We start from the raw sequence: 16,119 nt of genomic DNA on the forward strand, positions 1-16,119 counted from the left end.
CTCTGTGGGGAATGGGAGTAAAGAACCTACTGCAAAGAGAATTTTGTTTAGAAGCTACCTATTTATTTTAAACAAGTTCATTGCATCTAGGGAGAAAAAAAAATCAATATAGCACAATGATTAGCTCACTAAAGGTACTGTGTGTAGACTGATTATTTAGACAGACTGAATCAATCTGTTGATTCCACTGAAAAGATTCAAATTGCACAGGTGGGGAGACAAAGCCAGAGGGTTGGTATACTTTCCAGCCACGTGCCATCCACACAAGGAAACCTGGGCCTGAATGTGTCTGCTTTTTAGCTTGAAACCTAAACAGCAATGCTTTGCATGTGAGAATTGAAACTGGCCTCTTCACTCCAGCCAGTTCTGATGAGGGTCTTTTCCCTTGATCCTGACCTTATTGGTTCTCTCCATTAGCCTGCTAAATATGGCCGAAGAACATATTTTATAAACACTTAATTGGTATACTGTTGTAGTTTTACACAGTTATTTTTAAGATTCCTGTGGTGAACAATCCATTATTTTCCATAACAAAAGTGTGTACTAAAAAAAGTCTGAAGTGATATTGCATTAGCACCCCTGAAAGGGGAAGAGAAACTGTGATATTTCAACCAAACCAAAAAGGTGATGTACATTCACATTTGGAGCTAGTTCCCTACCCTAACAAAAGAGCAGAATCTCCTTGGTTCTTCCCAGCACTTGCCAAAACAGAACTGCTGCTCCTGACAGAGCACGCCCAGGACTGCTCCCATCACCTCCCAGAGAAAATGGTGAAGAATGAAGGGCTGGTGCTCTCCATCTGCTACTCCAAGTGAGACAGCAGAGTCAGCCAGATGTGTAGGGGGCAGAGCTGATGCACAGCCAACACAGGGGCTCTATGCCTCTTCCTTGACCAAACAAAGCTGTATAAATCACTATCATCACTTGTTCAGGGCTTACCTCAGTAGGGAGCTTAGAAATCCATCTAAGGCATGCTCTTCAGCAAGCCTTTAAAGGAAATACCTGATGCTATTCATGATCTTCCTGTGTTAGGTCATTCTATTATTTTCCAAGTCACCAAATGAGGCTAAAGTACTTTTTCCTTCAACCAGCACCGCCTGTCACTTCCACACATTGGAGTATTCCCTACGCTGATGTGCACCTTTCACTCACTGAGCAACTAAAAAGCTGGAAACTGCTTGCCACATGATATCAGAAAGTAAACTCGAGGAAGGCTGCAAGGTCATTGCTAATTTCAAACCCTATTTCATGTTTCTAGATGAAACATCTAATTTAAACTTTTCGCTGGGTAGTTAAGACGAAATCCATGCATATGCACTTGAGACCTCATTTTTACATGCTGTGAATTAGAATACAGAAGGTGCTGCACACAGCAGTAGGAACACTAATCAAGGAAGGAGAGGGGAATACCCACTTTGATTTAGAGAAGGACAGTCAGCAAAAATACCACTAATCGCCTGGGTTTTCATTCCTTTGCTCTTTGAGCTGCCACATACAACCAAGAAAAATGAATTCAAGTGGTGTATTAACTGCTACCAAATCAGCATTCTCCACAGGTGACTGTGTCAAGCACATATTGCAAAATGCCACCACCTTCCAAGGCTACAATGCAACGGAAGCGTTAGACCCCAAGGGCTATAGCCTGCTCTCCCTGAAAAACACCTATTAACATCAGCAGGGGCTGAATTAAGCTTTATAATGCAGACAGGCACAGTGAGTGACAGAAAAGCTATAGCAAGAGGATAAGATTTGCACATTTTAGGGTTGTATCATGATTCAAATAAATAAATCCTGGAGAAAATAAATAAATAAATAAATAAATAAATGCAAGGTCAAGTTGTCTTTCCTTTCTTGTTCTGAAGCCCTTGATGCAAATAGGCTGACTCTGGTAAAGGGGAGGCAGCTGAATGAAAAGGAAAGGCTAAGTTTTCACGCCAGCATGCTCCAGGTGATCTTGCCTGCAGGAACAAATGCTGATGGCATTTATTCCAGTGAGGTCATGACACAGGTTGTCAGACATCTGCAGAAAGATAGGTTGCTCTGGTAGCTGGGAAGGATTGTGGTGCCAGCACAGCAGTACCTGCAATCAAAGGAGACCTCACCTTGGCTGGGGCATCCTGCTGCTGGAACCACACCGACTTCTGCAAGGGCAGCTCTTACTGCAGAACATGCTCTGGTGCAATTTCTGCTCAAAACATGAGCAAACTAACATGTACAAACAATGTCAGTCCGCAGGAAACATGTTCACTTGTTTAATGACACTAGCCACATGTCTCCTGCATTACTGGCCCAAATCTGAACTTGAGTGGAGCTGAAGGTTCTTCTTGAATATATATATGAGAATATGAGGGAGGAAAAAATAAATAAAATATATATTTTATTTAAAAAAAAAAAAAAAGGAGACTAGAAGTCCTGAATCCTTTTGAATGACTGTTCCCTGGACAGGCTACCAAATCTCAAACATCCTCCAGAGAGGATGATGTGGTGAACAGACAACAGCTTCTGGCTTGGCAATGGTTTTCCAGTTACCTTCACTGTTTCATCTCACCCAGGTCCACACTGTGAGCCAGTGAGCTGAAGCCAGACATCCTTGATTGGTTTCAATTCCAAGAGAAAAGAGAGTAAAGCAATGAGTGACTCAAAAGCTCTGCATCACTGAAAGGTGAAGGAAAAAAACTACTACTCCTGAACTTCAAAAGCTGCTTGGAATTTCTGACTTAAGTTTGCAAGGTACACATACATGGCACTAGCAACTTTTTGGTTTTAGTCTTCCTGAATTTAGATAACAAACCACCTTAATCTGACTGAGAAATCCAGGCGCTTTTCCTATTCAGAGTTCCCAGGACAAGCATAAAGGTAATTGTACAGAAGTAGGTGGCAGGATACACCCACTGTATTATCAGCATAACTGGGAATTTATCTATGTCATGAGTCAGAAAAATGGAGAAAAGAACATTCAGAATGTCATCAGATGGACTGGTCATAAAAACAAAGGGACAGAACAGTAAATTTAGATGTGGAAAACATTACAATGGGTGCTCTGAATTCATAAACTGGTAGTCTGCTTATCTAATTTTATGTAAGTGTTTGGACAGTCTGGAAACATAAGCAGGTAAGTGGTTCATACAATTTGTTTCTACACAAATGAGTAATAATGAGTCTTGGGAACAAAAGAAAGAAAAGGATAAGAGCTAATACGGCTAGCCGCTACAAAGGTTTGGGCTGGAGAAAGATCTAGGAATTATGCAGATGGATAAAACTTCAAAACAAAAAGAAAAAGTTCCAGGGAGGATAACGAGAGGGCCCAAGCCCAAACAGGATGAATGTATTCAAGCTCTCATCAAGAAGAGGCTGCCGTCAGCAGCATGGCAGCTATTGCCAGCAAGGATCATCTTGGTCACTGCATCTCACTCCCATCCCTTACCCACTTCCCTGTAGCATGTAGGAAACTGATCTGATTGAAAACCAACTCCATCAGAGAGGTGCATGCATTTTATTTTTCAGCAGGATTATTCCCCATGCCCATTCATGAAGCAGCACCAGATGGGGCTGGGAACAAGGTGTTGGGAGTGGTAGAACCCCAGGCTGCTCAGTGACTGCAACTGCTGGCCTTGCTGCTGCCCTGCTCAGGTTTGTAAGATATCTCCTCCCTTGCCCTCAGTAGCTCAAAGTCCAGCCCGCCTCCAGCTTGCTGGGATGCCCAAACCGTATCTCAAGGATCTCAAAGCAATCTATCAACACTAATTACCGCAGGTTTTATAGCACCCTTTCAAGGTCCTGCTGTTCAGGACCCCATTTTATATCTGGGTAAACAAAGGTGCAGAGAAGGGACAGGACCTAGAGAAGGTTACATATTAAATAACCAATAGAGTCAAAAATAAAATCCAAGTGTTGGGACTCCCAGCATTCAGTGTTAGCCTGTGGGATACCACTTGCCCTTTTTACCCCCTCCGCCCCATTAGCTAAACTATTGTCACATATAGGAGTGAGTCATCACCCACACCAAAGAAAGCCCAGCAGGCAAAATGTGCGCATGGAATTTCCTTCTATACAAAGTCCTTTAATGTTACAGAATAAATCAAAGAGGCACAAATTAGGCTTTCTTTTCTTTTAAGTGCTAGGCCAAGCATCTGGAGGAAAGAAAGTATTATGGGAATACAGAACCTGACTCAAAGGAAAAGAGTGAGTTTCCCAGTATCCTGCACATGCTCCCATCCTACACGCACAGCACATCATGTGAGCACAAGCGTGAATCTCCTCCGTTGTGGGATTTTTTACAGGAAGAAGGACCTTACCACCTCACTGTCTCTTTGCACAGCTGGCAATTGGGCGTTATCATCCAAAACATGGGCCACATTAAGCACACTCAACAAAAGGAATAGTAAATTCTCTTAAAAACATAGGAAAATAAAAATACTTTTATATAAAAAAAAAAAAAAAGCCTTTCAAGAGACTGAAGCAAAACTTTTTTCTACCAGCCAAGCAATCCCCATTCTACATCTGAGCAGTTTCCTGTTCAACTTTTTTGAACAGGAAATTTTTTTCAATCGCTGTTCAACTTTTTCCATTTCAAAAAGATGCCTGTGCCTGTTCCACACTGAAAAGATCCTAGGACATGCAGAAGTCTTTTCTTCTCAAAAGATAAAGAGGTTGGCTTACCCAGAGCAGGTGATCACCTGGGGCTATGTATTCATTCCAGCAGATGAAAGATCGACATTCAGGAACAGGACACGCTCTGGAACATGACAGAACTAATCCGTGTCCCTGTTCCTCCTCATTCAGGCTAGAGACTTGAACTTCAGGTTACCTCCATGGCAAGCATGCACCTATCTCTTAATTGCTTACTCTTAATCAGAGCAATAAACTGACAACCTCACTGATTGACTTTTTTGTTGCTGTTGTTTTTCTTGGCTTTTAGTTGAAGTCTACAAAGTCAAAATTGCAAACATCTTTCCCTGATACAGTTGCCTCTGCTAACGCTGTAGGACTGAAGAGATACGTAGGAAAATAGCTAAATTCCTTCTGTTCCAATGATTTCAGATATCTATACAATCTCATCTCTATTTAAGCCACAAAAGTTCCCACAAACACTGACTGTGCTATCTCTGTTATGTCCATTTGATCCACAGTTCTGCTGCAGATACAAAATAACCTCCATTATAATAAGAGGGACACAAAAACAGTAAATCTACACTCAAGGCACCTAATCGATCTACCCCAGCCAGAGAAGACGTAACAAAAGTAATGATGAGGTATTTTTAAAAGTAAAGCACAGATTTCAGTCACCTTCTGCATTCAGACATCATTGGATATCACTTGTTTTAAAGAATATTTTTCATCCAAGCCCTGATTTCTGACAACCAAACCAATGACTGCATCAGCACGAGGACATCGCTTTGCCAAGGTAATGACCACTGCAGCTCCGGGCATGTCCTGACATTCATTCTCCTCGCTTTGCAGGCATCCAGCTGGACAGATAGGTGCACCCTGAAATAACCTTGATGTCTCATGGCTGGAATTTCCTCAAGAAATTCTTCAGTTGTGAGTAATCTGTACAACCCCAGGCTCTAAATCGTTAATCTTCTTTTGTAAGCATTTTAACAGCCTCAGCCCGTCCACGAACCTGCTTCAGTGAGCAAATCATCTGTCTTCTTAATGAGACCACTGATTACAAAAGTTAGTGCCCAGTAAATTAACAAAACTGTCCTTAAATATCTGTTGTCCTTCTGAAAATGTACCTGCCTTGCTATGATATAGCTCTTTCATCTTGAATTGGCTAAGTCACAGAATCAATACCTTCAAGCTGTATGTATGTTCATACTTTTAAACAGCGTGTAACTCTTATTAATACATACATTAATCTGTAAAGGGATTACCAGATTTAGGAAACACTTCCCTCCCCACCAATGCACTGAGGTACTGAAATAGCCCCAGATAAGAATATAATTTATGCAGTTGAATAAATGGATTTTTATTCTTCGGTTGGTCTCTACACATTAGAGAATTGTCAATTTTCTTTGAACGTTAGTGTGAATTTGCAATTCTCATCTGACTATGAAAACAACAGTATAACCTAGAGAATATTTTCCCTGTGTTGCTGAGGTAAAAAGACTTTTACAACACTTTTACAGTTTTGTTAAGACAATGACTTTATAAAAGGATGGGATTTTCTTAATCAGTTCAACACTTCGTTGAATTAGTAACTGGAAATACTGTACAAATAGCATCAAGTCCCTTACAAAGGCATTATTTAAGTGAACCTGAAGGTGCTTAAAAGAAGGTCCAAAAGAACATATAATGTAGATGCATATGCATCTCAAATGTACACTTGACCAAAAAAGCAATGACAAATTATTTCAAATAGCTTTATGTACAGAGCTTGTTTTCTATATTATAACTTAAAGGAATGAAATATTTAGATAATATAAAAACACAAATATCCCATTTTCATTTTTCCCAGGCTTATGAGCACAATTTGCTTGTAATGATAAAATTACAACTGCAAGCTTGCGTGGTTATTTTTAGTCTAGCCCACATTTGAAGTTAAAATAACTTCTGTGCATTTTAGGCAAGTAAATAAAATAACATAAAATGGTTATCAACACATTTTTACCTTGTAGGAATGAGACATCTCAGAGAAGAAGCTGATCTGCCTATTTAGAAGCTTATTTACTACTACTTACTCATTAGCAAAACTGAAGTTTAGGAAACCTAACACATATGGTAGGTTCATTGCCTTAATTAAGAACCTTATTCTAACACATTAACAAGTGAGAATGGGAAAAAATCACTGTAAATTAGTTTTTGTTTTACTCAACAAGTCTGTAAGCACTATTACAGTTAGAGAATTTTGCAAACAGTATATTCACTAGAGAGGAGTTTGGCACTGTGCTGCAGAAGTGTCTCAAATTCCAATATACCTGTCTAACCTGGTCATAACAAGCTTGTGGTGCCAGAAACAAATAAGCAGTTCACATACAATAGAGCTTGTGGACAAAAGTTTTTAAATTATAAAGAAAAAATAGAAAAGAAAAAAAAATAAAAGAAAATAAAATAAAAGAAAAAAAAAGATAGCACATACCACAAACCTGAAACTAAAGAAGTATGGACTTTCTGACTTGGATGTTGTATGAAGTATGAAGTAAAAACATAAGCATTTACAAAATCAGCATATATATGTACCCCATTTTGTGCCATCCAGAACACATCCAGGCCCAAGGACCCTGTTATCTCTGCCACCTCAATTCCTAAATGAGCTGTTTCCTCCTGTGAACCACCCAGCTGACACATTTCCCCTCTCCCAGACCATCTGCTTTTCTTTCTGAGAAAAAATAATTGTATTTCACCTCATTCTGAACCAGCAGCCCAAAGCAATGAACGTTTCACCTGCCCACTGTAGGCCACAGACCACAGCCCCCAGCATCATACCTTGAAAAACACAGTTAGGTATATCTGCCCCAAAGCCTCTGCACTGTAGGAAGACCAGGCACTTTTGATTCCCCAGTTTTCATTTACCTTTCCTACATGAGTCAAGAAGCTCCATTCCCAGATCCAGTTTAAGTTGGTCATTAGTTACTGGAGCCACAGAAGGGCTTACCAGCCCTGCCACAGACTAGATCCCCATCACACTCAGTGCTACAAAGACAGGCAAGGTTCTTTTCCCCAAGCAGCTCCACACCTCATCCATTTTATAGGAAAAAGCTATTGGGTACATTGGGTACCACATTCTTCAGTTGACAGAAAAAAAAATGAGAGGTTGTACTAGTCTGAAAAGATCTGTTTTAGAAACACAGTGAGTAGCAAGAGAGGAGCCACAATTCCATCTTCCTGGCATTTTTACATGAGTGGGAGGTGTGGAATATAGTCCACTTAGACTTGAAGTATGCATATTCAGAATTTTAGCCCTGTGCTCAAGGTTCTTTGTTTTTTATTTTCTCCTTTTCACATCAGACATTTCCTTTTCACATTATGACATGAGGAAATGGCCTGAAGTTATGCTAAGGGAGGTTTAGATTAGATATCAGGAAGAATTTCTTCATGGAAAGGGTGGTTAGACACTGGAACAGGCTGCCCAGGGAAGCCGTGGAGTTTCTTTCCCTGGAGGCATTTAAGAGATGAGTGGATGTGACACTAAGGGGCATGGGTTAGTGATGGACTTGGTAGTGTTAGGCAGATGATCGAACTTGGTGATCTTAAGGTCTTTTCCAACCAAAGTAATTCTATTATTCTATTCCATATTCCCAGTAGACAACAAATCAAAACTCCATTTTGAGCCCCAATACCCCCTCGGCCATCTAGGAAACAGCAGTTTTAGGCCCAGACCTAGCCAGCCAGCTCCTGCCGTGCTGAATGAGGGGCCCTGCGGCATGCTCGTGCATTGCATTTACAGAGCGAACGGCAGCCTTCTGAGGAAGGCCGACCATCCGTGAAAGCGCAGCTTGAGCTCACCAGGAGGGAACGCTGGTGAAAGCTTTAGTGCAGAGAAGCTTGCTGAGAAATGAGGGTCCTGTGGAGAATGTGCCAAGAGGCTCTGTTTTACTGCCTACAGGGAGCGTGCATTATCCTGTGTTTCTGAGAAAGCAATCTAAGAGAAAGCTAAATGCTTTTTAAAAAGAAGAAAGAAAGAAAGAAAGAAAGAAAGAAAGAAAGAAAGAAAGAAAGAAAGAAGGAAAGAAGGAAAGAAGGAAAGAAGGAAAGAAGGAAAGAAGGAAAGAAGGAAAGAAGGAAAGAAGGAAAGAAGGAAAGAAGGAAAGAAGGAAAGAAGGAAAGAAGGAAAGAAGGAAAGAAGGAAAGAAGGAAAGAAGGAAAGAAGGAAAGAAGGAAAGAAGGAAAGAAGGAAAGAAGGAAAGAAGGAAAGAAGGAAAGAAGGAAAGAAAGAAAGAAATGCTACACATCAGTTTGTAAGGACACCACACCCTGAACATGTTGTTCCTCAAACATTTCGACTGAGCACCAGGGATTGGGCAGTAAACTGATGCCAATGAATCTGCCATCACTCCCGCAGCAGCAGGACTGGGGGGAGCTCCAGAAGCCCACAGACAGGCAGCACTCCCAGCAATAACCTGCTGCTCTGCTCCTCAGAGAAGAGCAGGAACAGCTGCCTGCAGGAGTGAACTCTGCCCAGAGCCAAATCCTGCCACATGCGCCAGAGCAGCTCTCGGATGGGAAGGGAGGGAGAGGAAGGGATGGACACTCACATCTTCCTGAATGTTCATGACCTGAGTTCCCACTGCCCCCACCAAGGCAAGGCTTTTTTTTTTTTTCCTCCCAGCAGCAGTAAATTACTTGACTAAGCTAAATTGAGAAGCCTGTGCCACACCTTTCCCACATTCAATGGTGCCTTTCTGGTGTATATTCCTAACGAAATAAGTGAGCTGGGGTCTTAGTGCCCACACTGAGGGCTGCAAGCCTCTCTCACAGCTGGGCATGGGCTGCCAGGCCAGTAGGTAACAGCCACATCACCACCCACCCTACAACCAGCAAAGTGCAGAACAGGGTGGGGGGAGCACACTGAAGCTTGTTATTGCCAGTGCTAGCTGTAAGATGCTCCCCATCTAGAAATAAAGGGCATATGAGGAATGACCTGTACTTGGGCTGCAAAGGCTCTCAGGCAGCTTTTGTATTTCCTGGCACTCCTAGATCTAAAGGCACATCGTTACCCAAGAGCAATAACTGCTGTGTTATACCACCCAGTAAGAACATGAGCAGCTCGCTCGAGCTGCTGCTAAACTGGAGCCATTCAAGTCCTAAGTAGCAGCTATTGCAAAGCATCATACTTTTCAAATGAGAAGAAAAGCTGAGCGCCTCTTTCTTTTCCATTTTTAGAGCTGTGCTGTAATCTGCATAGCTGCAAAACCACAGCTGACACCCCACCACCCTCTGCAGTGACTGGAGTAAGCAGCAAAAACACTACTGAATTTTTGGACTATCCGTCCCAATATACCCTTCTCCCCTCTGCCCACAAAGCCTGTAATCTTGCTTCAAAATCCCAAAACACAATTAGGAACCTTTCCTGGCTTAAAATCTTCTTTGCTTAAGCTCCTAAACTTTTAATTGCACTTTGCTGATACGGTTTATAGATATATGGAAATTCTGCCAGCTGTCCACGGCCAGTGAATCAGCTGAGGAACAATTCAATCTCAGGGATTTGCGCCTGGCTAATTACTCTCCTCCCTTGTGCGCACCTACTGATACAATTGCATATTTAACTACATGAGACTAGACCGTATGCACTGCTGAACAGAACTGCGTGAAGCTCCGAAATAAGAATTCATCTCTCTCTTTTTCCTTTGTACAGCCTTACTTCAGTAGGAAGGAGCTTGCAGAGGAGCTGAAAAGTAATTCTTTTTTAAAGCGTAAGTCTTTCTTCTGCTGCCCAGCAAGTAGAAAATGGAAGAAATTACATATATATGACAGCAAGATACACGAGGACAAGGTAGGATTTTTGTTGTTTCTTGCAGTTATTAGCCTGGGCACCTTTAGCTGAATATGCAATCAGAATAGAAATCTTTAGCAGGAGAACAAAACTAGGATACATTGTGCTATAAGCAGAGTAGTCATGTTTTAGTGACTTTTCAAATCCAGTTATTAACATTTGAATAAGTGCTTTCAGGAGCATTAAAGAGAATACTGCTTTTTTTAGTATAACTTTGGTTGAAAGCACTTTTTTTTTTTTTTTTAAATGAAACTGCTGAACTCCCTATCCTTTTTAATTCACTCTGAAAAGCTCCAGCCAATGCTTCTTTCCAAAGCAGCAAAGTAATTTTCTTTAAGATAAATTAAATATTTTAAGCACTCATATTCCTTATGTGTTGTATAAACACATCCTAAAAAGGACAAGAATTTCATAATCACTAACAACAATTTGGTGTTAAGCATCCTGAAATAATCTGCTTTTTCATCACACATAAGATATTAATAATAGTAACTGACCGTTACTGACAACATAATAATTTAAGTGTGCTGACAATTATTGAATTCAATGCACTTCAGAGAAATGTAAATGACAGAAGAGAACAGCTGTAGCCCCATGACTAATGTGTGTCCTGGAATCTGACCATCAGCTTTGCTATTTCAGTTTACTGACCTAAATCTCCCTCCCCTACCAGAAACAAACAAGAAAACCCAAACAAGAAATGTCTTACTTGTTCAGTCTTCTCTGGTTGTTTTCTATCCGCCTGCAAAAACTGACAGTTTTCTCGTGCCAGCTTCTGGACTAGCTCAATCCGTCCAATGTCATCTCTTTCCTGAAGCTTGCACAAAACCCCTGCCTTAAGGGTGGGAGAAAGAGCAAACAGATACTTAAATCCACAATCCCAGGACATGGCACTGCCACAAAATTTCAACCTTAAAAGAAATGCATCTGTTTTATCATATTTGCTGGAACTCCGTGCCGCTCACTAAACACAAAAGGGATCGCTGCTCCCTGGGAAACAACTCAAGAGCTGAGGCACATCTGAACCTCCAAATGTGACTACTTTGGAGGAACGAAGGCAGGGCTAACTAACTCAAGTGCTACTATGTGTGCAACTGATATGCTGTGTTTTGTTTGTTCCTGTCAGCCTGTTTCCTGTTACATCAGAACAAGCGCAAGAGGTTAAAAACTCATGGGAAAGTTAGCCAGGAACAGCCCTGGAAAAAGAATGAAGCGCAACACAGTCACTCCTAAAAATAACAGGCTGCAATTCCCATCGCTCCAGCTCCACCAATTTTTCATGTATGCAAGCTGTAAGAGTTAAAAGAAAGTTGCACCGCATTTAAGTATTCTACTTAAAATAAATTATATAGTCCAATTCTGTTTAGGATAGAAAATGAGATTTACTTTAAAAACTGTGCTAGAACTACTTTTTAGCTGATATTCTGCCAGTTATACAAGCTATGCTGATAGCATTTCACCATAACATGCAGCACTGGTTGTTTTATAACAAGGTTGTATATATAAATTCAGATTCATGCTTGCACACAGGTACACCAGACCCATGCCTTAGAAAGTCAGCTGACAGGCTAAATTGCTCACTGAAAAGTCAGTGGCTAATATTACTATCCATGATATGGTCATGGATATAGCCTCTGCATCAAGAACTGGCTCGATGATACTGCACAGCTTTTATTAACCCAGATGTTTCCTGATAGTACTGCATATGCCTTGGCATGTGGCACAGCTATGTTATTGCTATATGACTTCAGAGGCAATCTGCAAATAAATCTTTATCCTCCACACTTGTCTTTCTACTACTCATCCTGAGTTTTATTGAATCAGTGTTTGCTCAAAAATTCATAAAACATCTTGCCAGTCAGGACCAAAACCCAAGGATGTACTGACCACCACCCCATAGTGCCATGCACTTCCTGACCCTCCAGCCTTGAGAAACTCCTGTCCATGACAGCTGAAGGTATGTGAGTGCTCATCTGAGCTACTGATCCTATAGTCTGCTGTTTTCTCCAAGAAAGAAGAAAACATGGATTAAAAGTTCTTCAGCTGGAGAGGGTAATGAATCCACTTTCTGAGTACCTGCTTCAATGCTGATGGGAAAAAAAAAAAAAGAAAAAAAAGAAAAAAAGTTCCCCTTTTCATTCTTACCAAGTGATTTGAAAGAAAAATTTACATGCCTACATTCCTCCAGTCTGGATGAATCTCCTCACAAGCCTCCATCAGTGACTTGTACTCTAGAGAAGGAAAGAATTTGGGATACAGCCTGTGCTTCACATGTTCTATGCTTCATCCCCAACTTCCTGAGGCACAAAACCTTTTCACATAATGAATCTAAGCACTGGTATGAAGGTCTGAAATCCACCAAAAAATAAGGAATTGCAGTGCCAAACTTGAAGATCCTTACATTTTCTGTGAGATTAGCTCCTCATCTCCCAAATCAAGGATATGGATTTATTAGCCAACTTTGACACACTTGTCACCTGCAGATCAGGAGTGAGATGGATTTTATTAAATGCAGAAGAATACAATGAACTAGTTGTCCAGACTCTCTTTAATCAATATAGAAGAGGTACCCATGAAGGGTAATATTTTTATTTATTTAACTCTACAGTACTTTTTAAAATAGCCAAATGATTTCTTTCCTAAAACTCACATTTTTCTCCACTAATATACACAGAGAGCCTAGACCATTATCACAGATTTGGCTGATGTGGGGACATCAGCTAGAGCCAAGCCAGCTTATTTCATGGCTTATGGATGCTTCTAGCAGAGTGTAACATCTGTGCACTCTAATCCCCACAGGCTTATAGGTTAAGGACAACTCAAAGTGTTATGGCTTTGGGACTATAAAGATTTGCAGCCTCTCTGGATTTGGGCTATAACTACTGTAGGGGCACTTTTCACACCTTTACATTGCACCCAAGAAGTCAGACCATGATCTACATGAGGCATGGATGGTTACGTGTTCCCATTCTTCAAATGTCAGATATCCAACAGGAATGCCCCACTCAGTCTGCTGAACAAGTATTGATCTCCAGCCTGCGAAGCAATACTTAAAGGCTAAAACTCTTATTTTAAGCTGAGGAAGAGGGATTTCACTTTGGAGGGAACAACCAGCTTCAGGATGTTCAAGTGGAAGAAACATCCTGGAAAAAGGCTACTTTTTGAGCACATGGCCCTCACCCCCTTTCACTGTGTGTTCAGGCAGAACATGCTATTGCTTTCTACACAGATAAGCATCCCACGGAAGAAGTAACACTAGCTACAAGCCCGTTATCCCTGCCACAAATACTGTCTGTATTCAAACTGAGAATTTCTTTAAAGAATTCTGTTATCCTCCTGCTTCAAATAACCACCAAGTAGAGACATTACTTTTTAGCATGTGCCTACTCCCCCCACTGTTTTTTAATTTAAAGAATTGTAAAGAATGGGAAAAATATATTTATTATATTGGGCTGCTGGAGGATAAAAAGTCAACTAAAATTTTCTGAGAAAGTTAGAGTAATATCAAGTTAAGCATACTTATTTGGCTCTGGCAGTAAATAACACTTAAAACACAAAAGTCTAAATATGCTTTTTCATAATTAAGAAGGAAAATACAAATCCCTCACTCTTAATTTCATTTTCCTCAATTATACTGACTTTCCACTATAAATCTTTCTGCTTAATAATATAAGAAACCATCCATCTCAACTAATTAATTGATGACAGCTTCTAAAAGCTGGTTGTGAAGATACTGTTAGTCTCATATTACTGGTCATTTTCACTTGTCAATATGAATTTAATTTTCAAGTAATACCTCTAAAGCTCTTAGGCAAAAGGGTAAAGACCAGAAATCCTACTTGTAAAATGCAATTGCAATCTGTATTTTCTGCAGGCACACAACCTACACAATCCTGCATGCTCAAATGTTTGTGCTTAGCCCTCTGATTCAAGTATATCAGCAGAGATGCAAGTACTAACCTATGTGAAGGTGAAAAGTATGAAATTGCATATTTTAACCAGCTTTAACTTTCTGAATGATAGCATAATGTAGGAGCTTTACAGTGAGGTTTCACTACCATTCACAGCACAAAAGTACTATAATAAAGGTGTTTATGGAATATTTGAAATGGAATAAGGTAAAGAAAGTGAATTAGTCAATACTCAGGTTGGAAATGGAAAAATGCGGACAATACACTTTCTTTTTCAGCACATCCCTTTTAAAATATTTCATCTGCAAAAGCCATAAATGAATATGCTAGTAATGATATGGAGGTGAATTAAAACATCCCCATGATGACAGGATGGCACACTGTTTATAGCATGCTCACTTTCAAAAATCCCTGTACTGAATTTTCTCCACATTTCAAACAGTTTTGTAACCTAACTCCAAGGCATGACAATTCTATACTTAACAGAGTAGAGTTTAGAGCAGGCACCACACCCTGAAACTTTGCTAACAGAAGAGATTTTTTTCCCCACTGTACCTCTGTCTCTGTCTGCATCTTTTGAAAATAATGTAATTATTACAGGCTTCACCTTTGATCAACCTGAAAACTAAGAACCATACACCACTGTCTAGACAGATCATTTGCTTCGCTCCAAGTCACTTGCATGGTCTCGCTAAAGTGAAAAAATCATTCACACCCTTAACCCAAACTGTATTCAGTGTTTGCAGAATGTCGTTTTTATGGGACTAATGAACAAATTAGAGCTACAGTTGCTTTGACAATGCCACTGCTGTCTTCCCCGTTGAGTACTTCAACACTTCTGTTAACTGCTCAATTAATAATTAATTTTAAATGTGTTTCAAATTCTTGTAAACTTTAGAAGGCGATTTACAACCAAATAAGATCTGAGCAAAGAAATACCAACAATTAATTCTTATGTTTTTTTGGTCATCTGCCTATGCAATCTTACTAGCTGTCTACTTATGAGCTTTGAGCACACATTGTAGTCTTTTCTTTCATATCTCTTATATAAACACAAACAAGTGTTTCCCCAAAATAATAATTACAAACATAAAGTAAAACAGAGCATTTATGAAAAATGGAAAAGAAAATGGTAAACCAGATTATTTTTTGTCAGTGATGTTAGTGCACACACAAGTGTAAGAGGACTGACCTTCTTTGTCACACTGATGTCATTTAGGAATCAAAGTTAGGTAACAAAATTTTCATGCCTTAGGGCTCCTACACTTTTTTCTTTTCAAAACAGATTAGTGACTTGCTGCAATTAAGAACAGAAAAGCAAAGGTCATTTCTGAACACCTTGCTCAAGTACTACTGTGAAGACTGTGCTAAAAGTCCCAGTTCCAGGCTGATACAAGAGGTATGTCCGCATGCTCCCAGGCTCTTGTGCCTGCACCCTCAAGGTGTCTGTCATGATCCCGGTCTGCTACAGAAGGTGTCTGCAGTCTCTTCTGCACTCACAGTGCTCAAGAGAACCTGTACCTCTAGAAAGACACAGGTATTGCTGACATGGGTGCAGGGCTTGTACCTATTAGAATGCTGTTAGTCAGACATCAATGCAAATCCTGCTTCTCATAGATCATAGCTGGCAAAACGTAAAGAAAGAAATCAGAGACAGGAACAACAAGCTGTATGTGTCAGGAAAAGAAAAGGTGACAACTGGTGGGAGATATAAGATTTTCAAGAGGTACAGAGAATTAAAAAAAAAAAAAAAAAAAGTCAAAAATGGGAGAA

At 40.2% G+C, this 16,119-nt stretch overlaps 1 protein-coding gene across 3 annotated transcripts in view; it reads right to left on the reverse strand.

The window, feature by feature from the left end:
* Positions 1–16,119, reverse strand: part of RAPGEF5 (Rap guanine nucleotide exchange factor 5) — a 161,010-nt gene that overhangs the window by 79,001 nt on the left and 65,890 nt on the right. Inside the window, exon 9 of one of the 3 annotated variants that reach the window (XM_084282859.1) lies at positions 11,145–11,270. The exons of 1 other annotated variant lie outside the window; for it this stretch is intronic. In XM_084282859.1, coding sequence (XP_084138985.1) covers positions 11,145–11,270 — 126 coding nt within the window. Of the gene's footprint in view, positions 1–7,182; positions 7,210–11,144; positions 11,271–16,119 lie in introns of those variants that run through there. One more of the 3 variants, XM_084282861.1, reaches the window with a different exon arrangement.

Source organism: Netta rufina (assembly GCF_964035555.1).
Source record: "Netta rufina genome assembly, chromosome: 2".
NCBI classification, from domain to species: Eukaryota; Metazoa; Chordata; class Aves; order Anseriformes; family Anatidae; genus Netta; species Netta rufina.